Source organism: Eulemur rufifrons, chromosome 4 (genome assembly GCF_041146395.1).
Source record: "Eulemur rufifrons isolate Redbay chromosome 4, OSU_ERuf_1, whole genome shotgun sequence".
In the NCBI taxonomy this organism is placed as follows: domain Eukaryota; kingdom Metazoa; phylum Chordata; class Mammalia; order Primates; family Lemuridae; genus Eulemur; species Eulemur rufifrons.
Window position 1 is genome coordinate 82974407 of NC_090986.1, and position 26270 is coordinate 83000676.

Genomic DNA, 26270 nt, shown 5'->3' on the forward strand with positions numbered 1-26270 from the left:
TTCTTAATTGCAATAGAATAAAGAAGTCTTGATAAAGATGAGCTCACAATAAAAAACGTACCCAAGCACCAACAGTAGCAACAGTCTGAAAGAAAATATAAAGTAAGCAAAAGGAAAATGACTAAAGAGATATATGGAACACAAAAACATAACAAAAAGTAAAATGGCAGGAAAAGAATAGGCAGATGAAGAAGAACAACATGCAGCTTCTTAAGATGGGAAACATAACATTTATAACTATCAAATCAGTGGAGGATAAATAGCAAATTAGATATAGCTAAAGAGATAATTACTGAAATGGAACATAGACCTTAGGAAAGTACTTAGAATGAGTTAACAAAGAGATAGAAAACAAGAGGAGTTGAAAGACATGGAGGATAGAAGCAGAAGGTCACACATGTCTGAAGGGACTTCTAGGAGAGATGTCTGCACGCCCATGTTCGTGGCTGCACTGTTCACAATAGTCAAGATGTGGAGTCAACCCAAGTGTTCGTCAGTGGATGAATGGGCGAAGAAAATGTGGCATAAACACACAGTGGAATACTACTCAGCCTTAATAAAGGAAATCCTGTCATTTCTAACAAGATGGATGAATCTGGAGGCCATTATGCCAGTGAACTAAGCCAGGCACGTAGATAAATACCACGTGGTCTCACTTCTATGTGGTATCTAAAAAAGTCGAACTCACTGAAGTAGAGAGTGGAATGGTAGTTACTAGGGGATGAGAGTAGAGGGTGTTGGGGAGATGTTAGTCAAAGGGTACAAAGTTTCATTTAGACACAATAAGTTCAAGAGATCCTATTATACAGCATGGTGACTATAGTTAAAAACAATGTATTGTATTCTTGAAAATTGCTAAGAGAGTAGATTTTACGTGTTCTTACCACAAAAAATAAGTATGTGAGGTAATGCATATGTTAGTTAGCTCAATTTATCCATTCTACAATGTATACGTATTTCAAAACATGTTGCACGCAATAATATGCAATTTTTATGTGTAAATTAAAAAAGTAAATTTAAAAAGGACTTTCAGAAAAAAACTAGAGAGAATAAGGAAGATGCAATAATAAAATACCATGCAAGAATTTTTAGAAATGATAAACAACATAAATCCTAAAATCCAAGACTCACAAGGAACCACTGGAAGTGTAAAGAGAATACAATTCCAGCTGTACACGTCATAGTGAAATGCAGAAGTCCAAACACCAAGAAGATATCCTTAAAACTACCAGAGATAAAAAAAGATGAACGGAACAACAGTTATCTTTCCTGTGGATTTGTCAACAGCCATGAGGAGCACAGAAAACAACAGCATAATCTCCACAGTACTGAGGGACAATAACTGTCAACCCAGAATTTTGTACACAACTAAACCATCTTTCAAAAATGAGAGTGAAATAAAGACATGTTCAGAAAGTAGACTGATAGAGTTTACCATTCACAAAAACTTGCTGAATGAGTTACCAATGGTTATACTTCATAAACAAGAAAATTACATGTAGACTAACAGAATGGGTCACGAAGTAATGTGACATGAAGGAAAATAAGTAAATTAAATAAGAAATATCCAACCTCGAGGCTTAGGATTTGATTACACCGATGATAATTGGGCCCTCTGGAAGCTGTGGGCTGCGTTAGCAGTCCTTTGTGTGACTCAGGGATATTATCCCTTCTGCTGATGTAACTTAAGAAATTATCTTGGCCGGGCGCGGTGGCTCACGCCTGTAATCCTAGCACTCTGGGAGGCCGAGGCGGGCGGATCGCTGGAGCTCAGGAGTTCGAGACCAGCCTGAGCAAGAGCGAGACCCCGTCTCTACTAAAAATAGAAAGAAATTATCTGGCCAACTAAAAAAATATATATAGAAAAAATTAGCCGGGCATGGTGGCGCATGCCTGTAGTCCCAGCTACTGGGGAGGCTGAGGCAGTAGGATTGCTTAAGCCCAGGAGTTTGAGGTTACTGTGAGCTAGGCTGACGCCACGGCACTCACTCTAGCCCGGGCAACAGAGCGAGACTCTGTCTCAAAAAAAAAAAAAAAAAAAAAAAAAAAGAAATTATCTTGACAGGGGTGTGGGCTAAAAAAAAAAAAAAAAGAAAAGAAAAGAAAAGAAATTATCTCTGAAAACACCTATGCTGTGCTGTGCAGGCCCCAAATTGTGCCCTCTTTGTGTGTGCGCTGGCAAGACCACAGCTGGTGACAGACGCCACAGCCTGAATTGTAACATACACCAACCTGAAAACCTTTGCACAGGAGGCTGCAGGTTCTGGGAACTCACCTGTTCCCCACTTTGTGCATCTTCCAAGCGTGAAGTTCTCTGTGTTGAGAAAGCCAGGGACAGGGCAGGCTTGCGGCTGAGGCATCAGAGATTCGAGGTCAAGAGGGTGGGCCCTCCTTGAGTTCTAGCAATTGGATTATCTCTGACCCTGTGTGTCCCTGTCTGTCTCCAGAGCCCAAGGCGGTGTTCGCCAAGGAGCAGCCAGAGCGCAGCCAGGTGCAGGCCGAGGCGGGGGCCAGCGCCACGCTGAGCTGCGAGGTGGCCCAGGCGCAGACGGAGGTGATGTGGTACAAGGACGGGAAGCAGCTGAGCCCCAGCTCCAAAGTGCGCGTGGAGGCAGAGGGGAAGCAGAGGCGGCTGGTGGTGGCGCAGGCGGGCAGGGCGGACGCCGGGGAGTACAGCTGCGAGGCCGGGGGCCAGAGGGTGTCCTTCCGCCTGGACGTCACAGGTGGGTGCCAGGGTGGGGCAGAATGGACAGGGACCCTTCACATCACACAGGAAACTCTGGGGGACAGGCCACGTTTGGGCAGCCTGAGCTGCAGTGAGGCCCTGGCATCTTCCCCCTCTGTGGGCCTCAGAGCCGTGTCCCCAGCTCTGCCTGGTGGCTCCCGGGCCAGTGTCATCCTGTCATCAGGGCAGAGCAGGCCCACGGCTGAACTGACCCCAGTGTGTGCCTGGTGTGGCTGAGCTGGGCGTGATGGGGACGGTGGGGGGACGTGTGCAGGGGGCTCTGGGGTCCGGGTCTGATGTGGTCTGATGAGCCCTCTGTGGGGTGTTTGGGGATATGCAGAGGGGACGTCCCGTGACTGGACAGCAGGTCCTGCAGGTGGCAGGAGCCCCTGTGCCCACCCATCCTCTGTGCTGGGCCCCTTGGTCATCACCACGTGTCCATCTGTCCTTCCCCCCTCACGTCCTCCCTTCATCCTGTCCACGCTGTCCCTTAGCCTGGGCACAGGAGACCACACGTCACTCAGCCACCGCTCTCCTGAGGGCCACCTGGCTCTCAGCTGGCTGGTGATTGGCTGCCCTGGCACGCGGCTCTCTGACCTTCCCTGTGTGCCCTTGGCCAGCAAGGGCACAGGTGCCTGGTCTGGTGGTCAAGGGGACTGTCCCTCCTGCCCCTGCCCCGTGCCTGTGTCTGCGGCCTCTGCGTGGTGGGGGAGGGGTGGGAGGGGGACAGGCTGGGGTGTCCAGGGGACCTGAGCTGGGCGGGGCTGTCTGTCCCCAAAGGGCAGCGCGTGGAGCCGTCAGCACAGCGTCGGAACCCGCAGCTCCCGCCCACTGTGGTGCCAGGTCCAGTGTCCCCTGACAGTGTCCGTGGCCACCGCTGGGCTCAGGGCGAGCCCAGGCCCTGACGGATGGGCTGGGTCTGGTCTGGGGTCTCTCACCCTGTGTCCCTCCTGTCTGTCCCCAGAGCCCAAGGCGGTGTTTGCCAAGGAGCAGCCAGAGCGCAGCCAGGTGCAGGCCGAGGCGGGGGCCAGCGCCACGCTGAGCTGCGAGGTGGCCCAGGTGCAGACGGAGGTGACGTGGTACAAGGACGGGAAGCAGCTGAGCCCCAGCTCCAAAGTGCGCGTGGAGGCAAAGGGGAAGCAGAGGCGGCTGGTGGTGGCGCAGGCGGGCAGGGCGGACGCCGGGGAGTACAGCTGCGAGGCCGGGGGCCAGAGGGTGTCCTTCCGCCTGGACGTCACAGGTGGGTTTCTTGAGGTCTTTCTTATGTTCCTTAGGATAGTTAGGGAGTTAAGGTGTCTGTGGAGGGGCCGCCTAATGGCCTGTGTTCTCACAAAGCCTCCCTGTAACAACAGCTAGCAGGTATCAATCATGTCCTGGGCCTGGATTTTGTGAAGTGCTTCTTGTCTTTTTACTTGCTTAAACTTCACAACAAACCAGGGAGGAGGAATTCTGGTTATTCCCATTTTAAGATAAGGCATAGGGAAGTAACTCACCAAAGTTCACACAGGCAGAAAATTGCAGAGCCAGGATTTGGGCCCAATATTCTGGGATTGTTGTTATTTTTTCTGCTTGACGAACTCTTGTCTTCCGTATTTTTTAATATTTTATCAGATCTGCTGATGATACACATTCTCTCATTTTTTTCTTTTTGCTTGTATGAAAAAATATTTATTCTCCCTTCAATTCTGAGGGCTGCTTTATCTGGGTATCAAATTATAGTTTAGTAACTACTTCTCCCCGCGCCCCCTCCCCCAACATTTTAAAGAGACCATTCCATTGTCTTCTGGCTTTCATATTTTCTTTTCAAATATCAGCTGTAAGATTTATTATGATTACTTCAAAGGTCATATATCTTTTATTCATTCTGTTGCTTTTAAGATTTTCTTTCTTACTTTGATTTTCAGCAGTTTTACTTTGATAAACCAAGGCATGGTGCCCTTTGTGTTCATCCTGGTTGGAGTTGCAGAGCACCTTGAGTCTGTGGGTGTGTGTCTCTCATGAGCTGTGAGCTATTCTTGGCCTTTCTCTGTTCTGTCCCATTTCCCGCTATCTCTTTCAGGATTCCTGTTACACTCTATTAGACTTTTTACGTTTTCTGACACGTATCACATGCATCTCTCTGCCTCTTAATCCTTTTCTTCTCTTTGCTTTGGTCTGGATATTTTCTTTTGAACTGTCTTCCAGCTCATTAATCCTCTGTTCTGCCATATCTAATCCACTGTCAATCCCATCTATCATGTGTTTACTTTCAGTTATTATATTTTCAAGTTTTATAAATTTTCATTTATGATTAATTTTTATAGATTCCATAGATTTTAGATTCTGTATTGAAAATTTTCTTATTTGATTTATTTTCTTTCCTTTTGTATTTTAAAAAGTATTAAGACTATACCCTGGTCTGATGACTATAGTAATTGGATCATCTGACATTTCCTTTTTTCCCCTCTAATATTTACTCCCGTCTTTGGCATGCCTGTGAATTTTTGACTGATTGTCAGACACTGTATGACAAAAATTGTTGAATATAAATGATGTTATCTTGCTCCAGATAGAGGATCACTGTTTTATTTTTGCCAGGCAGGTAGAGGATCACTGAGAACCCGGATCCATTTCTGAGCCGGGCCAACTCGAGACTGCCATGCAGTTTGGTTAGGGTTCTCTAGCTCTGGTTCACCCCAGACCTTGGGCACAGTCCTCCAGGGATTCCTGCAGAGACTTGGGGTGTGGGTGGGGACCCCTTCACCAGTCATTCCTCAACTCTAATCTTTGTCTCTTTGCAATGCAAGGTGCTGAAATGTCCACTCTGGGTCTCAGAGGTTTCTGCTTGGCTTCTTAGCCTCTCCCCTCTGCAGTTGCAGAATTTATTGGATGTCTGCAGGGGAATGTAACTGAGTGTGGAGTTCAATTCTGCACCATCCCAGAGACTTAACCCCTCAGTCTTGAATTCTGTCTATCTCGAACCTTGCCACCAGCTTCTCAGAGTGTTTCCTCCTCTTGGGACTTTTCCTGCGTACATCCAGACTGCGCTGGCCGTTCCCCAGCACCCAGTCTGCTGTGGCTCACACTGTTTGCCCTCTTTGCTCACTCCATGCCTGTTCCTGCAGGGAACAGCGTTTCCTTCAGCTTTCCTCGGGCTGCCTCTTCTTGTCACCCAGCATTCCACTTAGGCATGCTCCTTAGCAAGCTCTGCCCTCAGCCCCGAGTGTAAGTTGCCAGTCGGTCCCCTCTCTCTAGCATGTCACCCTGCCTTATTTCAGAGAGCACTCACCACAGCCTTGCGTCCTTATCTTTATGGTTTCTGTGTGTGTTTGACTGCTGCCATCAGCAGGTGACGGCGTGAGAACGGGCACGCGGTCTGTGTCGCTCACTGCACTGTCGTGCTGTGCGTGCTGGGCCCTGCACTGCTGTCAGTTGTGCGGGATTGAATAAATAATTGAGCGAATGAATGGCTGCTTTAACCGTGTGCAATCTCTGAAATCCTATGTGCATTCATTTGAACTTTTAAAACCATTTTATGTGTTCCTTTGAATATGTTATGCAGATAGCCAGAATTACAGTGCTGACTGTGTACATGGGGTCAGTCGTTAATAAAAATATTTATGTTAGTTATCATGTAATTAAAACTATTTTTCCAATAAGTAGGGACACATCTTGAAATGAAACCTTAGGCATCCTACAGGTGCAGAGGTGCGCAGAGATGCGGAAAGCAGAGCTGCGGCCGTGTGTTCAGTTGAGCTGAATGGACAGTGTGCAGTTTACGGACAGCGATGATGTCGGGAGTGGGCAGCCCCCTCACTGCTGCTGAGAGTGGAAGTGGGTGCAACTGTTTCACAAGACTGTTCGGAAATATCTGCCAAAGTCAAACACAGGCCTGCCTCTGTCCCAGCCGTCGTGGGCCACGACAGCCATACACAAAAATACCCGTAGAAGCTTCACTCATCATATCCCCAAACTGGAAACATCCCAGAGGAGCCACAAGATGAAAAGGAAAACTAAATTGTGGTCTTCACACACTGGAATCCTAGACAGCAGCACAAAAGAGCGAGCTGTACTTGCAGATTTGGGGTGGAGGGGTGGAAAGAATAATAAAGAACAAGGCCAGGCACGGTGGCTCACGCCTGTCATCCTAGCACTCTGGGAGGCCGAGGCTGGAGGATCGCTTGAGCTCAGGAGTTCGAGACCAGCCTGAACAAGAGCGAGACTCTGTCTCTATCAAAAATAGAAAAAAAATTAGGGCCTGGTGTCGAGCACCTGTAGTCCCAGCTACTCAGGAGGCTGAGGCAGGAGGATCGCTTGAGCCCAGGAGTTTGAGGTTGCTGTGAGCTATGATGATGCCATGGCACTCTAGCCAGAGGGAGACCCTGTCTCAAAAAAAAAAAAGAACAGACTACTGACACATGCAACTATACGGGTGCATGACACTGAAGGAAAGAAAACAGACCCCAAAGAATATATCATATACGCAATTCCATTCCGGTGAAACCAAAAGAACAGGCAGAGGTAATTTATCATGAGAGAGGTCAGAGCAGTGCTGACTTTTGGGCAGAGGTCTGTGGTGTAGGGAACTGGGAATATTCCACTGTTGACATGTATTGGTGGCGTGGGAACAGGTGCACCTAAGTTCATGCTGTACAAATAAATCTAGAAATAAATCAGCACACTTTCTACGTAAGTTACGCCAGGGTACAAGGCAGGGTGGCGTGTGTGAGCACAGTGTGTGTGCCGGCTCTGGGCACACAGTATTGAACCACTGACCTGTCACGAGACAAAGATGACAGACCCCACGTACAGGGGCTGGCGTGTCCTCTGCCGCCTTGCCCAGCTTTCAAATTGCTCCTGAGCTGGGAAGTCCCCAGAGTGTACTCTTGGGGTCCACGACAGGAGATATTATATTTGTGAACCAAGGTCCAAAACCCCACTGGACACAGATGTCAGTGGCCTCAAGAAAGAAAGTGACTGAAAACTGAAGCTTCAGTCCTTGTGAAATGGGGTGGTCCCAACTTTGTGTCTCTGATGCCGCGTGCCCCTCCTGTCTGTCCCCAGAGCCCAAGGCGGTGTTCGCCAAGGAGCAGCCAGAGCGCAGCCAGGTGCAGGCCGAGGCGGGGGCCAGCGCCACGCTGAGCTGCGAGGTGGCCCAGGTGCAGACGGAGGTGACGTGGTACAAGGACGGGAAGCAGCTGAGCCCCAGCTCCAAAGTGCGCGTGGAGGCAAAGGGGAAGCAGAGGCGGCTGGTGGTGGCGCAGGCGGGCAGGGCGGACGCCGGGGAGTACACCTGCGAGGCCGGGGGCCAGAGGGTGTCCTTCCGCCTGGACGTCACAGGTGGGTGCCAGGGTGGGGCAGAATGGACAGGGACCCTTCACATCACACAGGAAACTCTGGGGGACAGGCCACATTTGGGCAGCCTGAGCTGCAGTGAGGCCCTGGCACCTTCCCCCTCTGTGGGCCCCAGAGCCGTGTCCCCAGCTCTGCCTGGTGGCTCCCGGGCCAGTGTCATCCTGTCATCAGGGCAGAGCAGGCCCACGGCTGAGCTGACCCCAGTGTGTGCCTGGTGTGGCTGAGCTGGGCGTGATGGGGACGGTGGGGGGACGTGTGCAGGGGGCTCTGGGGTCCGGGTCTGATGTGGTCTGATGAGCCCTCTGTGGGGTGTTTGGGGATATGCAGAGGGGACGTCCCGTGACTGGACAGCAGGTCCTGAAGGTGGCAGGAGCCCCTGTGCCCGCCCATCCTCTGTGCTGGGCCCCTTGGTCATCACCACGTGTCCATCTGTCCTTCCCCCCTCACGTCCTCCCTTCATCCTGTCCACCCTGTCCCTTAGCCTGGGCACAGGGGACCACACGTCGCTCAGCCACCGCTCTCCTGAGGGCCACCTGGCTCTCAGCTGGCTGGTGATTGGCTGCCCTGGCATGCGGCTCTCTGACCTTCCCTGTGTGCCCTTGGCCAGCAAGAGCACAGGTGCCTGGTCTGGTGGTCAAGGGGACCATCCCTCCTGCCCCTGCCCCGTGCCTGTGTCTGCGGCCTCTGCGTGGTGGGGGAGGGGTGGGAGGGGGACAGGCTGGGGTGTCCAGGGGACCTGAGCTGGGCGGGGCTGTCTGTCCCCAAAGGGCAGCGCATGGAGCCGTCAGCACAGCGTCGGAACCCGCAACTCCACCCACCGCGGTGCCAGGCCCAGTGTCCCCTGACAGTGTCCGTGGCCACCACTGGGCTCAGGGCGAGCCCAGGCTCTGACGGATGGGCTCAGTCTGGTCTGGAGTCTCTCACCCTGTGTCCCTCCTGTCTGTCCCCAGAGCCCAAGGCGGTGTTCGCCAAGGAGCAGCCAGAGCGCAGCCAGGTGCAGGCCGAGGCGGGGGCCAGCGCCACGCTTAGCTGCGAGGTGGCCCAGGTGCAGACGGAGGTGACGTGGTACAAGGACGGGAAGCAGCTGAGCCCCAGCTCCAAAGTGCGCGTGGAGGCAGAGGGGAAGCAGAGGCGGCTGGTGGTGGCGCAGGCGGGCAGGGCGGACGCCGGGGAGTACACCTGCGAGGCCGGGGGCCAGAGGGTGTCCTTCCGCCTGGACGTCACAGGTGGGTCCTCTGGGGGCATTGAGGTAGCCTTGTTTGGGGCTGGTGGTGCATCTGGCCTGCCTTCCCTCAGACCTCTTCTCTCTTGTCTCCACGCTCCCAGTTCACATCTTCATAACCTCTGGGCCAAGGGGGTCTGGGGGGGTTGTGCAGAGGGAGGGGTTTTCCTGTGCCCCCCAAGGCTGCTCCCAGGCAGGATTGCTCCATCTCTCATTCCCAGCGGCTGCCCAGGTCCTTCCTGGTGTTTCCTGGTGTCCAGAACTATGGCTCCCCAGACCCTGTGGGTGAAGGAGACCAGGCGTCTCCACGTGGTGGGGGGTGTGGATTTCCTTCTGCAGCGTGTTGTGGCGGCTCCCAGGTGCCTCCCCTGCATTGCGTGCTGGTTCTCCCTAGTGGGGTTTGACTCTCATTCAGCTGGGATGAGGGAATTGCAGCCAGCCACTCACACATGGAATTACCTCTCAACAGAACTGTGGGTTTCAGGTGTCCAGGGCCCCCCCTCCCTCCTTGTGCATGGATATGGAGTTATCTGTGACCTGTGGGTACCAAAATCTGGACCCATGTTTTGTTGCGATGTCTGTGTATAGCGAAAACCGGCATGGATTGGTAGATACCTGCCTGTGATACACACTTGTAAGGTGGGACTGATGTTTTTGAAGCAAATCTTGTTTTCTTTTTGTCTTAAAGTAGAGCATTCTGTGTTAGAATTGCCGTGGAGTCTGATATAGAAATGGAGAGGCACGGGGGTGCTTGACGAAGCGTCGGTAGGCTCTGGAACGGATGAGTTACCATAGCAGCAGCCTTGGCTGATGTAGGAACAGTTATTTCAGAGCATTTTCCTAACGAGGAGTGTTAGTGTATCTGTTCCGTGGATGGCTGAGAAGGGGGAGAAATACACGCGTTTTTCTTTTGTGAAAAGGGACTTCACATTAAATAGCAGTGAGCTACAGTTTCACGTTAGACTTGTAGTTACCGGCACAACGCAGTCTGGTGTTGCATGTCTGTGCAATCATTTGTGGGTGTGTGGCGCTGCCAGGAAACCCACTGTGTTTCTTTATGAAATGCTAGTTGGAGAGAAAGTAACAAATCATTTTATGGTAAAAAAGTTGACAAGTCATAATAATAATAATGTGGCTAATTCCTAGAAAAATTACATCAAAACTGACACAAGTAGAAATAGAAAAGTTGGACAGTCCTACCATTTTAAAAGAAATGGAAAGAGAAATGAAGAAACATCTTTTTATAGAGAAAGGTTAGCACCCTGGGCAGGGCGCAGGCCAGTCATGGCGGAGCCCTGGTCGGGGCAATAAAAAAAATAAAAAAGAAAAATATAGAGAAAGGTTAGGTCCAGTGGCTCTGCTGGTAAATTATACGAGGTGTTCTGGAAAGAAATGATTCCATGTTGGTGGGGATTCTCCTACAGAGTAGATACACTCTAACTCATTTTATGTAGGTAGCGTAATGTTGATGCTTATAAAGAAACTATGCAGAGTTACAATTACTGTCCAATCTCTTATGAAAATCCAGGCCAAAATGTTACACAGATATTCATAAACCGAGTTCTGCAAATGTATGAAGACAAAAGACTATGATGACAGTCACAGCCCCAGAGTGGGCAGTGGTTGAACAGGAAGCAGAGGATGGCTATGATGCATGATATCAATGGCCTGAAAGAGAAAAGGGTAGTCAATGTGGGATAAAAGTTTGATAAAATTTAACATCCTATATCATGAAAAATACTTGATAAAATTTAGCATCAATTCATACATAAAATTCCTAACAAACTGTCAATAAAAGGGTTCTCCCTTAATTTGAAACATGTCACTACAGAGAACAGCAGCTAACATTGCAGTTAACGTGAAAGACGTGCCTTTCGTACACAGATCGAGACAAGGAGTCCTGTCATACTCCTTCTAACGCTGTGCAGCACAGTAAGGAGGAAAATAAGATGAAGGTATGAAATAGGCCGGGCGCGGTGGCTCACACCAGTGATCCCAGCACTCTGGGAGCTCAGGAGTTCGAGACCAGCCTGAGCAGGAGCAAGACTCCGTCTCTACTAAAAACAGAAAAATTAGCCGGCCGGGGTGGCACCTGTAGTCTGTGCTGCTTGGGAGGCTGAGGCAGGAGGATGGCTTGAGCCCAGGAGTTTGAGGTTGCTGTGAGCTATGATGACGCCACGGCACTCTGGCCCAGGTAACAGAGTGAGACTTTGTCTCAAAAAAAAAAAAAAAAAAAAAAAGGTATGAAATTGAAAAAATAAAAGTGTAATATATAGATAATATGATTGTCAATTCAGGAAATACAAAAGATGAATTATTAGAGTTAGAGACTTGGGAAAAGTTCACCACCTACAAAAATCAACACAGAAAATACTTCTATATCCACATCCTAGCAACAAGCACTTGGAAAATAAAATTTTAAAAGATTTACAGTAGCTTAAAAGGTGTCATCATTCTAATTCCAACTCTAATAAATGATATTTAAAGGCTCAATAGGGGAATTTATGGAAGGTTTTGAGAGATGCTGATGAAAATCTAAAGGAGCAGAAACCATGGAAGACTCAAAGATGTTCGTTCCTCAGCTAAATCTAAACAGCTTCTTTCTGAGTGGGCTGAAAAGTGACAAGCCGACCGCAGAGGCCAAGCACACCCTGGAGATGAACGGAATGAGAGCATTTCGCATACCAAACGTCGAGATTTATTTTCAAGCTACATTGACTGGGACAGTGGGGTGTGAATGCGGCAATAACTAATCGATCGAAGCACTGGGATAGCGGCCTCAGAAGCAGCTGTGTGCGTGGCGGCACCGCGTCCCTGCCTCTGGTTGTGAATCGTTCCTGCTGCGCTGCTAGTGTGAGGTGCAGGGCAAGGGTGGTGTCTCCATGGACCGTGCCGAGATCATTGCACACACAGAACACAGTAGAATCGGCCGCCTGCCTCTCACACACAGCACTCAACGCCAGGGGGTCCGAGACCCCAGAGCGGAAAGGAAAACAAGCTCGTCACAGGCAATGTAGATTCTTTAATGACTTTAGCACAACAAAACATGTCATAAACGGAACATAAATGCACTACCCACAAAGGACAAATTGACATATTTGCCTATATTACCTGTGTGTCCCTCCTGTCTGTCCCCAGAGCCCAAGGCGGTGTTTGCCAAGGAGCAGCCAGAGCGCAGCCAGGTGCAGGCCGAGGCGGGGGCCAGTGCCACGCTGAGCTGCGAGGTGGCCCAGGCGCAGATGGAGGTGACGTGGTACAAGGACGGGAAGCAGCTGAGCCCCAGCTCCAAAGTGCGCGTGGAGGCAAAGGGGAAGCAGAGGCGGCTGGTGGTGGCGCAGGCGGGCAGGGCGGACGCCGGGGAGTACAGCTGCGAGGCCGGGGGCCAGAGGGTGTCCTTCCGCCTGGACGTCACAGGTGGGTGCCAGGGCGGGGCAGAATGGACAGAGACCCTTCACGTCACACGGGAAACTCTGGGGGACAGGCCACATTTGGGCAGCCTGAGCTGCAGTGAGGCACCTTCCCCCTCTGTGGGCCTCAGAGCCGTGTCCCCAGCTCTGCCTGGTGGCTCCCGGGCCAGTGTCATCCTGTCATCAGGGCAGAGCAGGCCCACGGCTGAGCTGACCCCAGTGTGTGCCTGGTGTGGCTGAGCTGGGCGTGATGGGGTCGGTGGGGGGACGTGTGCAGGGGGCTCTGGGGTCCGGGTCTGATGTGGTCTGATGAGCCCTCTGTGGGGTGTTTGGGGATATGCAAAGGGGACGTCCCGTGACTGGACAGCAGGTCCTGCAGGTGGCAGGAGCCCCTGTGCCCGCCCATCCTCTGTGCTGGGCCCCTTGGTCATCACCACGTGTCCATCTGTCCTTCCCCCCTCACGTCTTCCCTTAATCCTGTCCACGCTGTCCCTTAGCCTGGGCACAGGAGACCACATGTCGCTCAGCCACCGCTCTCCTGAGGGCCACCTGGCTCTCAGCTGGCTGGTGATTGGCTGCCCTGGCACGCGGCTCTCTGACCTTCCCTGTGTGCCCTTGGCCAGCAAGGGCACAGGTGCCTGGTCTGGTGGTCAAGGGGACCGTCCCTCCTGCCCCTGCCTCGTGCCTGTGTCTGCGGCCTCTGCGTGGTGGGGGAGGGGTGGGAGGGGGACAGGCTGGGGTGTCCAGGGGACCTGAGCTGGGCGGGGCTGTCTGTCCCCAAAGGGCAGCGCGTGGAGCCGTCAGCACAGCATCGGAACCCGCAACTCCACCCACTGTGGTGCCAGGTCCAGTGTCCCCTGACAGTGTCCGTGGCCACCACTGGGCTCAGGGCGAGCCCAGGCCCTGACGGATGGGCTGGGTCTGGTCTGGGGTCTCTCACCCTGTGTCCCTCCTGTCTGTCCCCAGAGCCCAAGGTGGTGTTCGCCAAGGAGCAGCCAGAGCGCAGCCAGGTGCAGGCCGAGGCGGGGGCCAGCGCCACGCTTAGCTGCGAGGTGGCCCAGGCGCAGACGGAGGTGACGTGGTACAAGGACGGGAAGCAGCTGAGCCCCAGCTCCAAAGTGCACGTGGAGGCAAAGGGGAAGCAGAGGCGGCTGGTGGTGGTGCAGGCGGGCAGGGCGGACGCCGGGGAGTACAGCTGCGAGGCCGGGGGCCAGAGGGTGTCCTTCCGCCTGGACGTCACAGGTGGGTCCTCTGGGGACACTGACTTGCCTTGTTTGGAGGTGACCGTGGTTCTGGCTGACGGCCCAGCAGGTCTTTGTGCGCTGTTCTTCAGCCTGTGTCTCCCCGCTCCCCGTGCTCTGTGTCCGTTTGTGTGGCCTGGCTGCTCCCAGGGAGCCTCGTCCTCAAGCAGGGGCCGCTTCCATGAGCCCCGCGTGGAGTTTGCACGTGACGATGCTCAGTCACATGTTTCTAGCACCTGCCCAGACCCCTCCGGTGTTCCTGGTGTCTGGGACTGGCCCCATCTGGCCCCGTGGCCTGAGGCAGAGACCCGTCGTGTCTCCTGGGAGTGTGAGCACTGTTCTCTCCCTGACCTGTCGCTTCCCAGATGCCCCTTTTCAGCACCCTGCGCGGGTTCCTGCCGGTGAGAGATGTGTGAGCCGGTTGGAACCAGGGTAAGGTGACTTTGGCCACACAGTCATCCTTGGAATGGCCTCCAGACTGCACTCTGGGTTTGGAAAGCTTTAGGCGCCGGAGACCCTGTTCTCTGTGTTCGTGTGGAGCTAAACGCGCTCTGTGCACGCACATGTGGCAAAACCTGGACCTGTGTTTTCCTGCAGTGTCTGTGCAGAGGAATCCAAGAGCAGACGCAGGTGGACATGCTCCCGCGAGGCTCTGGGTCAGCTTTTAAAGGCAAATCTTGTTTTCCTTCTGTCCTCAGCAAGAACATGCTGAGGCAGCCTGCATTTGCCTTCGCAGTTGACTTGTAAATCTAGATACGGAGAGGACTAAACAGCCGAGGCTGCAGCGGCTCAGGGACGGGCCAGGCAGAGTGTCACACATGGCTTCTCAGCGACCCGCGGCGTCTGCCTCGCAGGCTGATTCACAGAGAAGCCCCAGAACAGCATTTTCTGTTCTTTTGTCGAGAGCATCTTAACGTCACAAAGGAGTGCGTGGGGCGCCATGTAGCCCCTAGGTGCCAGGGCCTCGCAGCTGGGCATTCTGTCGTACACACTGGCTTGTGCTTTTGGACACACACCAGAAAACTGTTTGTTTATCTTTCTAAAATTATTTTAAGAGAGTATGAGAAATTATTTAATGGTAATAAACTTGGTAAGATTTGGAAAATCAACCAGTTTCTTAGAAAACTTTATGAAGCAGTTACACAACGAGAAGTAGACAACCCAAATAGTCCTATAACATTTAAATAAATAGAACCAATGGTAAAAAAAAAAACAAAACCATATTTTTCTAAAGAAAGGTCTAAGCCCAGTGGATATATTGATCCGCTATACCAAATATTCTTGGAAGAAATTATTTCCTGTTCATGGATATTCTTTTAGAGACTAGAATGAGAAGATTCGCTCTCGAACCTGTTTTATGTGAGTAGCTTCACATAGGCACCAGTATCTGATGAGGGTGTAGGAATAATTCCCTGTAGGCCGGTCTCTTATGGAAAGGGAGGCAGTATCTTCCGCAAAAGGATCTGAGTCGGATGTGAACAGGAAGATGTTCTGTGAACAAGGGCACAGTCTAAGCATGTTACGTTGGTTTAATGTTTATAATTCAAAATATTAGAAAAGAGTGCATGGAAAGTGAAAGAGAAAAATAATGTGATTATTTCAATTTAACATCATAAATCCAGAAGAGGTGTTTGATGAGATTTAGCATCCATTCATGCCATGAAGTTCTCTACTATCCATAAATGCGTTCTTCCCTGATTTGATAAATGGTCGTATGGACAGCAGCGGCTGGCACCATGGGCGCCTAAAGCAAATAGTAAAGAACAAGGGCCAGGAGAAGCTGCCCCACCTGGCGAGGGACCAGGACAGGCTCCAGGAGGCCACAGGGGCCCAGGCGCCCCCAGGAGAGGCCAGCAGCTGACACTGCCGAGTGCAGGGGAGCAGCAGCCCCAGGACTCTGGGCCCTGTGGGGACAACGTGTCCTGCACAGCCCTGAGGGGGACGCGGCACCAGCAGTGAGGGCCGGTGTGCAGGGCCAGCACCCAGTCCCTGCCCTGGGGGAGCCCGTGCAGGGGGATCTGTGGCAGCGTCCCCTCTTGGAACAGCCCGAGGGGCAGGACAGATGGACGGATGCCCTGTGTGACTTGTGCTGAGAGGAGGTGGGGCTCGTGCGGGCCACACGGCTGGTGCAGAGCCTGGAGACGTGACTGTCCCTCCTGCCTCCCCGTCTTCCAGGCCGTCTCTCCCCAGCGATGCCTCCCTGACCTAGAGGGTTTCTCTGAACTTGTGTGTCCCTCCTGTCTGTCCCCAGAGCCCAAGGCGGTGTTCGCCAAGGAGCAGCCAGAGCGCAGCCAGGTGCAGGCCGAGGCGGGGGCCAGCGCCACGCTGAGCTGCGAGGTGGCCCAGGCGCAGACGGAGGTGACGTGGTACAAGGACGGGAAGCAGCTGAGCCCCAGCTCCAAAGTGCGCGTGGAGAAAGAGGGGAAGCAGAGGCGGCTGGTGGTGGCGCAGGCGGGCAGGGCGGACGCCGGGGAGTACAGCTGCGAGGCCGGGGGCCAGAGGGTGTCCTTCCACCTGGACGTCACAGGTGGGTCCTCTGGGGGCACTGACTTGCCTTGTTTGGAGCTGGTGGTGACTGGCTATGGCCACAGTTTCGCCTTAGACTTCATGTCTCAACTTGTCCCATGTTCCCACTTCCGTGGTCGTGGCCGTGGCTGAGCTGGGGAGTCTGGGTGAGAAGGGCCCGTGGAAGTGGGAAAGGCTGCTCTGGGGCACCGAGAGTTGTGTTTCTGGGAGTCAGTGCTTGGTCACATCCTCCCAGAACATGCCCCGAGCCCACAGGTGTCGCTGGGTTTTCAGGACTCTGGTCCTACTCCATGCACGAGGCTGTGGTAGACCAGCTGTCTCTCCCCCAGGGATGTTCTGGACGCTCCCAGAGGGCTTCACGTCTGCTCCACGTGAGGGCTCCCCCTATGCAGAGGGATTTGCTTTCATCAAACCAGGATATGGGGAAGTTCCAGCCACCCAGTCTCACCGGGAGTCACAGCAACGCCGATCATTGGGTGATCGGTGTCAGGCGTCCGAGAAACTCTCTGTCTTTTTACCTGGACAGGCATGCTGTGTCTGTGCCTTCACGGAGTGTGGCGTAGATCCATGCTTCGTGTCTGTGCAAATAGGCAACAAGCGGGGCATGGGTGGACAGGTGTCTGAGATACACACCTGTGAGGTGGAGTTCTGTTTTCAAAGCAAGTCTCGTTTTCCCTTTTGTGTTCAGTTAGAAGAGCCTGAGTCAGAATTCCTCTTGGAATTTGCTTTATAGATTTGGAAGGGAAGAGGAAGTAGCTTGTGGTACACTGGCACACGTGGGTGACGCTGAGTTACTGAGTGTGAGTGGATGTGTGTGTCCCACTGGAGTTTAGGTTAATCCGTCTGTGCCTCTCTGGCCGATTCACAGGCAAGTCTGAGAACTGACTTATCTTCCTGTTCTCAGGAGATGTTAAAAATCAGTGGTGCCCCTGGTCCAGCGCTGACCCGAGGGCCAGCGCACGGCAGATGCTGTTGTGTCAGTACCTGGTGACGCGCGGATGTGTACAGACACCAAACAACCCACTGGGCATTTCGGACATGGCATTTTAATAGTATGACATTTATGCATGTAAATTTGAAGAGTTTTGACAAATTGTCTAATTGCTAGAAAACAAAATGTTAATAAACACTGACCCAGGAAGAAATAGATAACTTATATTCAGTCCTACAAGCTGTCAAAAAGTAGAACCAGTACTAGCACATCTTGTAACGGAACAATATCTACCCTACGTGGCCCGACTGATACATTCTTCCCAACAGTCTGGAAAGAAGTTATTCTCCATTCATGGACATTCTTGTAGGGAACAGAAAAAGGAGATACGCTCTCTGACTCATTCTGTAGAGACAGGATACGCTGGTAGCTAGAATGTGACCGCAACAGGAAGAGTTCGTGTTACAGGGCGATGCGCCGCGGACATGGAGAACAAGACCCTGGATAGAGCGCAGCAGACGGAGTCCCGCGACGGACAGGGTGCCGCACTGCGGTGAGATCCACAGTCCAGGCACCAGGGCCGGGTTAACATCAGAAGCATCAGAAAATCGATATAATGGAATTACAAAATGATGAAATTATCTCCATAAACACACAGTACAGTATTTGATAAAATTTAGCATTGTAAAATCAGAAGAAATGTCTGGCAAATTTCACCATCGATCATGCCATAACATTTTTAACAGAGTATAAATAAAAGGGTTCTCTCTTAATTTGACAAATGGTATCGCACAAAAACCACCACGTGAAACCCCCAAAGCGTTGCCTTTGAGATTGGGAACAACCCCACAGGGAAGCCGGTGGTCACCAGGTTTATCCAACATTGCACGGCACAGGTAGGAAAATAGAAGCTATAAAAGTTTGAAGAAACAAAAGTGGAATTTACAGGTGATAAGATTCATCCAGAAGATAAACTGAGGCTTGGTAAGAGTTGAGAGAGATTACCACATACAGAATCAGCATAAAGAAGACACTTCAGTACGGGCATGCGAGCAACGGCGGTAGGAAAATTAAAGGTTAAAAGATTTCCAGTCGCCTGAAAGGTATCATGTCTATAATTCCAATCTAATAAAAGATGTTTCGAGGCTCTGTAGGGGAGATGAGTAAACATTTCTGAGAGACAGTAAGATCTAAATAGATGGAGAGAAATCCTTGGAAGAACCAGAGATGTCTGATTCCAATCAAAGTTCAGACAAATGTGTTTTGGGGGAGTGGGAGGTTGAAATATGACAAGTAGATTTCAAAGGCCAAGTCCAGCTACTATACTCTTGAAGAAGAGCCACGTGGGAGAATTTGCTTTAAGACGTCAAGGCTAATTATAAAGAGTGTCGGTGCAGGAATGGTTACCAGATGACGGGAGCAGGACTGTGGCCTCAGAAACAGACCTGTGTGTAAACGGGCTCCCACTCCCAGTCTCTCTCTTTTTTCTAAAAAAAAAAGAAACCATAGCTTCTGTGTAAGGCATGAAGGAAGGATGGTCTTTTTTCCACAATGGTGCTTTGAACACAACCATATTTGCAAATTTACAACAATACTGGATCAGTAACTCACACCACACAACAAAGCCAAATCCAGGTGGGTTGGAGACTTTGGTGTAAAAGTAAAACTTTATTATAAACATCTAAGATGGTGACTTAGGTTTGTGTAACGATTCAGGGTAAGGAAAGATTTTGCAAGTGGATCCGAGGGCCACTCACCACGTGGCACCAGGTTAACACATCTGACCACATTAAAACTAAAACGTCGGCCACCAGAAGTTTGTGAAAAGGCGGGGCACACGGCGGGATAAGAGTTTACAACACACACAGCTGTCCAATCTCTAGTCCTTAAACATAAGAAGGACTCGGAAAAGCGAATAGAAGGAAGACGGCGCTCTTGATCACTGAGCAGGAGCCTGGAGCAGAGACAGCAGGCGAGCGAGGACCAATGGCCAGACGCATGCGGAGTGCCCCACCTGGCGAGGGACCAGGACAGGCTCCAGGAGGCCACAGGGGCCCAGGCGCCCCAGGAGAGCCCAGCAGCTGACACTGCCGAGCGCAGGGGAGCAGCAGCCCCAGGACTCTGGGCCCTGTGGGGACAACGTGTCCTGCACAGCCCCGAGGGGGGACGCGGCACCAGCAGTGAGGGCAGGTGTGCAGGGCCAGCACCCAGTCCCTGCCCTGGGGGACCCCGTGCAGGGGGATCTGTGGCAGCGTCCCCGCCTGGAACAGCCCGAGGGGCAGGACAGATGGACGGATGCCCTGTGTGACTTGTGCTGAGAGGAGGTGGGGCTTGTGCGGGCCACATGGCTGGTGCAGAGCCTGGAGACGTGACTGTCCCTCCTGCCTCCCCGTCTTCCAGGCCGTCTCTCCCCAGCGATGCCTCCCTGACCTAGAGGGTTTCTCTGACCTTGTGTGTCCCTCCTGTCTGTCCCCAGAGCCCAAGGCGGTGTTCGCCAAGGAGCAGCCAGAGCGCAGCCAGGTGCAGGCCGAGGCGGGGGCCAGCGCCACGCTGAGCTGCGAGGTGGCCCAGGCGCAGACGGAGGTGACGTGGTACAAGGACGGGAAGCGGCTGAGCCCCAGCTCCAAAGTGCGCGTGGAGGCAAAGGGGAAGCAGAGGCGGCTGGTGGTGGCGCAGGCGGGCAGGGCGGACGCCGGGGAGTACAGCTGCGAGGCCGGGGGCCAGAGGGTGTCCTTCCACCTGGACGTCACAGGTGGGTGCCAGGGTGGGGCAGAATGGACAGGGACCCTTCACGTCACACGGGAAACTCTGGGGGACAGGCCACATTTGGGCAGCCTGAGCTGCAGTGAGGCACCTTCCCCCTCTGTGGGCCTCAGAGCCGTGTCCCCAGCTCTGCCTGGTGGCTCCCGGGCCAGTGTCATCCTGTCATCAGGGCAGAGCAGGCCCATGGCTGAGCTGACCCCAGTGTGTGCCTGGTGTGGCTGAGCTGGGCGTGATGGGGACGGTGGGGGGACGTGTGCAGGGGGCTCTGGGGTCCAGGTCTGATGTGGTCTGATGAGCCCTCTGTGGGGTGTTTGGGGATATGCAGAAGGGACGTCCCGTGACTGGACAGCAGGTCCTGCAGGTGGCAGGAGCCCCTGTGCCCGCCCATCCTCTGTGCTGGGCCCCTTGGTCATCACCACGTGTCCATCTGTCCTTCCCCCCTCACGTCCTCCCTTCATCCTGTCCACGCTGTCCCTTAGCCTGGGCACAGGAGACCACATGTCACTCAGCCACCGCTCTCCTGAGGGCCACCTGGCTCTCAGCTGGCTGGTGATTGGCTGCCCTGGCACGCGGCTCTCTGACCTTCCCTGTGTGCCCTTGGCCAGCAAGGGCACAGGTGCCTGGTCTGGTGGTCAAGGGGACCGTCCCTCCTGCCCCTGCCCCGTGCCTGTGTCTGCGGCCTCTGTGTGGTGGGGGAGGGGTGGGAGGGGGACAGGCTGGGGTGTCCAGGGGACCTGAGCTGGGCGGGGCTGTCTGTCCCCAAAGGGCAGCGCGTGGAGCCGTCAGCACAGCGTCGGAACCCGCAACTCCACCCACTGTGGTGCCAGGTCCAGTGTCCCCTGACAGTGTCCGTGGCCACCGCTGGGTTCAGGGCGAGCCCAGGCCCTGACGGATGGGCTGGGTCTGGTCTGGGGTCTCTCACCCTGTGTCCCTCCTGTCTGTCCCCAGAGCCCAAGGCGGTGTTCGCCAAGGAGCAGCCAGAGCACAGCCAGGTGCAGGCCGAGGCGGGGGCCAGCGCCACGCTGAGCTGCGAGGTGGCCCAGGCGCAGACGGAGGTGACGTGGTACAAGGACGGGAAGCAGCTGAGCCCCAGCTCCAAAGTGCGCGTGGAGGCAAAGGGGAAGCAGAGGCGGCTGGTGGTGGCGCAGGCGGGCAGGGCGGACGCCGGGGAGTACAGCTGCGAGGCCAGGGGCCAGAGGGTGTCCTTCCGCCTGGACGTCACAGGTGGGTCGTTTTGGCTGGCAGAGTGGCCTTGTTTGGAGATGTGGGCTACACTGCATGGTGCCTGGGATCCTGGATGGTGGCCCCTGCTGCTGAGTGTTGGACAGGGTGGCCCTTGAAGGGCAGTGGGCACTGCAGGTGGTCCCCTTGCTGGTTTCCTCCCACCACGTGGCCCTGAGGGGGAGCGGCTCCCAGGGCAGGAGTGCCAGGGCTCCTGCTCTTACGCCAGCTTTGCTTCCCCCAGAGCCTGAACCGCAAGTTCCAGAGAGACCCGGCCGCAGGGAGCCTCTGGTGGTCAGGGAGCATGAAGACATCGTCCTGACCGCCACGCTGGCCACACCCTCTGTGGCCGCAGTGACATGGCTCAAGGATGGCGTGGAGATTCGCAGAAGCAAGCGGCACGAGACAGCCAGCGTGGGGGACACCCACACTCTCACCGTGCGTGGTGCCCAGGTCGTGGACAGCGCTGTCTACAGCTGCCGTGCGGGTGCTGAGGGCCAGGACTTCCCGGTGCAGGTGGAAGGTGAGCTGGGGGGCGGTGGAGGCCCCCGGAGACCCCCGTGCTCCAAAGCCGGGCAGTGGGGAGCTCAGGGCACAGGGGCGGTGTGGGCAGAGCTGCGGCTGACGTCCTGTTGTGCTGGCAGAGGTTGTCGCCAAGTTCTGCCGGGCCCTGGAGCCTGTGAGCGGGGAGCTGGGCGGCACGGTGACGCTGGCCTGCGAGCTGAGCCCCGCGCAGGCGGAGGTGGTGTGGCGCTGCGGGAGCGCACAGCTGCGGCCCGGCAAGCGCTTCCAGATGGTGGCCGAGGGCCCCCTGCGCTCGCTCACCATTTCCGGGCTACGAGCCGAGGACGCCGGGGAGTACGCGTGTGAGAGCCGTGATGACAGCACCAGCGCGTGCCTCACAGTCAGTGGTATGCAGGCGCCGGGGAATGGGGCCTGGGCGCGGGTATATTCCTGGGTGGCTTCCTGGAGGAGGTGTCTTTTCTCTCGGCGCCTGCAAGGTGGGGACGCGCCCCTCCTGCCTGCCCACCGGCTCTGAAGCAGACCTCCTTCCTGTCCGCAGTGCCCCGCGTGGTCAAGTTCACCTCGGGGCTGAGCCCCGTGGTCGCGGAGGAGGGCTGCGAGGCTACCTTCCATTGCGTGGTGTCCCCCGGCGATGCGGTGGTCACTTGGTACAGGGAGGGCGCCGCGCTGCAGCCCAGTGAGAAGTTTGTCATAGCGCAGAGCGGTGCCGGCCACAGCCTGACCATCTCGGGCCTGGCGCTGGAGGACTCGGGCCAGATCACAGTGGAGGCAGAGGGCGCCTCCTCGTCCGCTGCCCTGCGGGTCCGAGGTGAGTGTGGGGGCCGGCGGTTTCGTGCCACAGGGAGCTTCCCTGGCCGGCTGGTTCCAAGTCGGCACGTGCCCTGCTGGTCTAGCTGGTCTAGCTGACCTCAGGGGACAGGAGGTCTGGTGGGACAGGAGATTTGGGTGGGCCTGAGGGGCCGGGTGCCCTCTCTGGAAGGGAGAAGATACAACCATACAGGCACACCCGGCAGGGAATGGCAGAAGTTGAGGCAGTCCAGGGAGGCTTCCTGGACGGGGCCCCATGCTGAGCCCCGGGGACGGCAGGGAGAGGGCTGAGGGTGGCAGCCAGTGCACTGCGGAGGCAGGGGTGGGATGAGCTGCTCACACTGCTGAAGCGAATAGGGAGCCATGGCAGGTTCTTGAGTGAGGCAGTGATGTAGGCAGACGCACCGTGTGGGGTGATCAAGGAGGCATCTTACAGCTGAGAGGCCCACCAGAACCTGTTTTTCATGTCTTAACGTGCACATGCGACCCAGAACCTTGTTAAAGCACAGAGGCATCTGGGGTTCCCGGTCCGCCTGCCTCTCGGGTTTCCGGAACCCGGTGCTGCTGGCCAGGGCCACGCTCCGGCGTTCCAGGCACTGGCGCCTTGTTCAGAGCAGGGCAGCAGAAAGCGGGCGGGGGCTGGGAGGGAAGCCCCCCTGGGCCCATGAACTCATACAGGTGGCAGGTGCGTGTGTACATAACCGCGCCCAGCGTGGAGTTGGAACACGGGGCGAGAGGAGGCGCGCCCTCCGTGCCTGGCTGTCCCCAGGTGGCGGTGGGCGACGGCCGCCCTGACCGCGCCCCCTGCCGCCTCCCCAGAGGCGCCGGTGCTGTTCAAGAGGAAGCTGGAGCCGCAGACGGTGGAGGAGCGGAGCTCGGTGACCCTGGAGGTGGAGCTGACGCGGCCGTGGCCCGAGCTGCGGTGGACGCGGAACGCGGTGGCCCTGGCGCGGGGCGAGAATGTGGAGATCCACGCCGAGGGCGCGCGGCACCGCCTGGTTCTGCATAACGTGGGGTTCACCGACCGCGGCTTCTTCGGCTGCGAAACGCCCCACGACAAGACACAGGCCAAACTCACGGTGGAGAGTGAGCCTGGGGGTGGGGGCGGCTGGGCCTGGGGGGGGTCATCGAGAGGGAGGGGGAGGGGGACGGAGGGCGGGAGGGCTGGTCCTGGGGGGGGTAATCGAGAGGGAGGGGGAGGGGGACGGAGGGCGGGAGGGCTGGTCCTGGGGGGGTCATCGAGAGGAACGGGGGTCATCGAGAGGGAGGGGGAGGGGGACGGAGGGCGGGAGGGCTGGCCCTGGGGGCGGGGCCTCCCTCTGGAGGGACAGGTCCTGGGGGCGGCTGCCCTCACTAGGCTCGGAGGGCAGGGTCTCCGCGCCTCCGCTCACCCGCGCCCCCGCCTGGGTCCACAGTGCGCCAGGTCCGCCTCGTGCGGGGCCTACAGGAGGTGCAGGCGCGGGAGCAGGGCGCGGCCACCATGGAAGTGGAGCTGTCTCACGCCGACGTGGAGGGCACCTGGACGCGCGACGGCCTGCGGCTCCAGCCGGGGCCCACGTGCCACCTAGACGTGCGCGGCCCCAGGCACACCCTCACGCTCTCGGGGCTGCGGCCCGAGGACAGCGGCCTGGTGGCCTTTAAGGCGGAGGGCGTGCACACGTCCGCGCGGCTCATCGTCTCTGGTGCGTGGGTTGCGGTGGGTAGGACACACTCCAGAGCCACACTCGCCCCTGTCCCTTAGGGGGCTTGGGGAGGCAGGTGGGGACAGAGGGAACCGGGACGTGGAATCCTGCCAGGGAGCTCGTTCCAGAGCCAGCTGTGTGATTCCGTCCCCACCAGGAGGGCGCTTCCCACCCCGCCCCTCCCTCACCGGCCCCTCCTGCTCCCGCAGAGCTGCCTGTGCGGTTCACGCGCCCGCTGCAGGACGTGGTGACCACTCATAAGGAGAAGGCGACCCTGGAGTGTGAGCTGTCCCGTCCCAACGTGGACGTGCGCTGGCTGAAGGTGCCTCCCTCTCCTCGGGGACTCCTTTGCGTCCTGCCCGCCTCCCACGTGGGCCGCCCAGCCCTGACCCGCCTCTGCTCCGCAGGATGGCGTGGAGCTGCGGCCGGGCAAGACGGTGGGCGTGGCGGCCCAGGGCGCCTGCAGGAGTCTGGTCATCTACCGCTGTGAGTTCTCGGACCAGGGCGTTTACGTGTGTGACGCTGGGGACGCCCAGAGCTCCGCCTCCGTGAAGGTGCAAGGTGAGGACGGTGCGCAGACCTCCCCTCTGCGCGCAGGCGTGGCCCTCCGCCGGGCGGGGTGGGGGACGCTGGGAGCCGCTCGTGTGTCTGGGCGCAACGGGGCTTTCCTCGCTGCCCCAGGCCGCAACGTGCAGATCGTGAGGCCCCTGGAAGATGTCGAAGTGACGGAGAAGGAAGGGGCCACCTTCTCCTGCGAGGTGTCCCATGATGAGGTGCCCGCCCAGTGGTTCCACGAGGGCAGCAAGCTGCGGCCCAGCGACAACGTGCGCATCCGCCAGGAAGGTAGGCGGGCTGCGGGCGGCCTGGGTCCCGAGCGCCGGCTCCGCTTCCTGCTCCCCGGACCCACGCGCTGAGTGCTCTTCTCCCCAGGAAGGACATACACGCTCATCTACTGGAGGGTCCTGGCGGAAGATGCGGGAGAAATCAAGTTTGTGGCAGAAAACGCAGAATCGTGTGCCCAGCTCCGAGTGAAAGGTGAGGCGGGGTGCTGCACGGCGTGTATGTGCATGCATGTGTGTGTACACGTGTGTGTGTGCATGTACATGTGTGTGCATGTGTGTGTGCACGAGAGTATGTGTGTGTGTGCGGCTTCATGGGCCAGCTGGCCCAGGACACACCTGGGGCTCCCGGGCCGTCCAGGGAGGGGGACAGCAGACTGACTTAGGATGGGCGAGGGGCTGTGGCCTCCTTGGTGGGAAGATGAGGGCAGGGAAGCTGTCTTGGGGGTTTCCCCCAGGCCCGTGTTTAACATGGTGGTGTAAGGGGACTCTGCCCCCAGGCTGCAGCCAGTGCTGGAGAGAAGGGGTATGCGGCCCTGGCAGGCGGAGGTGACAGTCATGGGAGAGTGGCCGTGGGGTGTGTGGGAGGGAAGGGGTGCTGCCAGGAGGGGCATGGGCAGGGCGAGCACAGGGTGGGGTGGGGAGAAGGCAGGCAGGGGCATGGGCAGGGGGGGCAGAGAGTACAGGGCGGGGCCTGCACGGGGAGGGAGTGGGCGGGGTGAGCAAGGGGCGGGGCACGGATGGGTGGGGAGCGCACGTGGGACCAGGACAGGTACCTGTGGGGCTGGGATGGGGGCACGATGGGCACATGCGTGAGCATTCAGGGTGCCGGGGGTGGGGTGGGGGTGCGCCCACCTCTCTGGTGGTCAGATTGTATGCAGGGGACCCCAGACCATCTCAGAGGAGATGCTCGGCCTAGCCACCTGTTGGCCGGGGCACCCATGAACTGTGGGGGCCAAGCAGGTGCCAGGCCCCTGCCCCCCTTTGGCCCCTGCCCTTGGCTGAGGACCCTGAGGCCCGAGTGCCAAGCGCTGGCCCTGATTTCCT

The 26270-nt window shown here is 56.0% G+C and overlaps 1 protein-coding gene across 1 annotated transcript in view; it reads left to right on the forward strand.

Annotated features, from left to right (window-relative positions):
• OBSCN (obscurin, cytoskeletal calmodulin and titin-interacting RhoGEF) overlaps positions 1 to 26270 on the forward strand; it is a 135401-nt gene that overhangs the window by 20040 nt on the left and 89091 nt on the right. The window contains exons 11-28 of the mRNA XM_069467771.1: positions 2448 to 2723; positions 3690 to 3965; positions 7769 to 8044; positions 9010 to 9285; positions 12420 to 12695; positions 13655 to 13930; positions 16181 to 16456; positions 19863 to 20138; positions 21098 to 21373; positions 21615 to 21893; positions 22015 to 22281; positions 22434 to 22703; positions 23522 to 23788; positions 24118 to 24384; positions 24594 to 24706; positions 24792 to 24945; positions 25066 to 25227; positions 25315 to 25419. Coding sequence (XP_069323872.1) covers positions 2448 to 2723; positions 3690 to 3965; positions 7769 to 8044; positions 9010 to 9285; positions 12420 to 12695; positions 13655 to 13930; positions 16181 to 16456; positions 19863 to 20138; positions 21098 to 21373; positions 21615 to 21893; positions 22015 to 22281; positions 22434 to 22703; positions 23522 to 23788; positions 24118 to 24384; positions 24594 to 24706; positions 24792 to 24945; positions 25066 to 25227; positions 25315 to 25419 — 4368 coding nt within the window. The remainder of the gene's footprint in view (positions 1 to 2447; positions 2724 to 3689; positions 3966 to 7768; positions 8045 to 9009; positions 9286 to 12419; positions 12696 to 13654; positions 13931 to 16180; positions 16457 to 19862; positions 20139 to 21097; positions 21374 to 21614; positions 21894 to 22014; positions 22282 to 22433; positions 22704 to 23521; positions 23789 to 24117; positions 24385 to 24593; positions 24707 to 24791; positions 24946 to 25065; positions 25228 to 25314; positions 25420 to 26270) is intronic.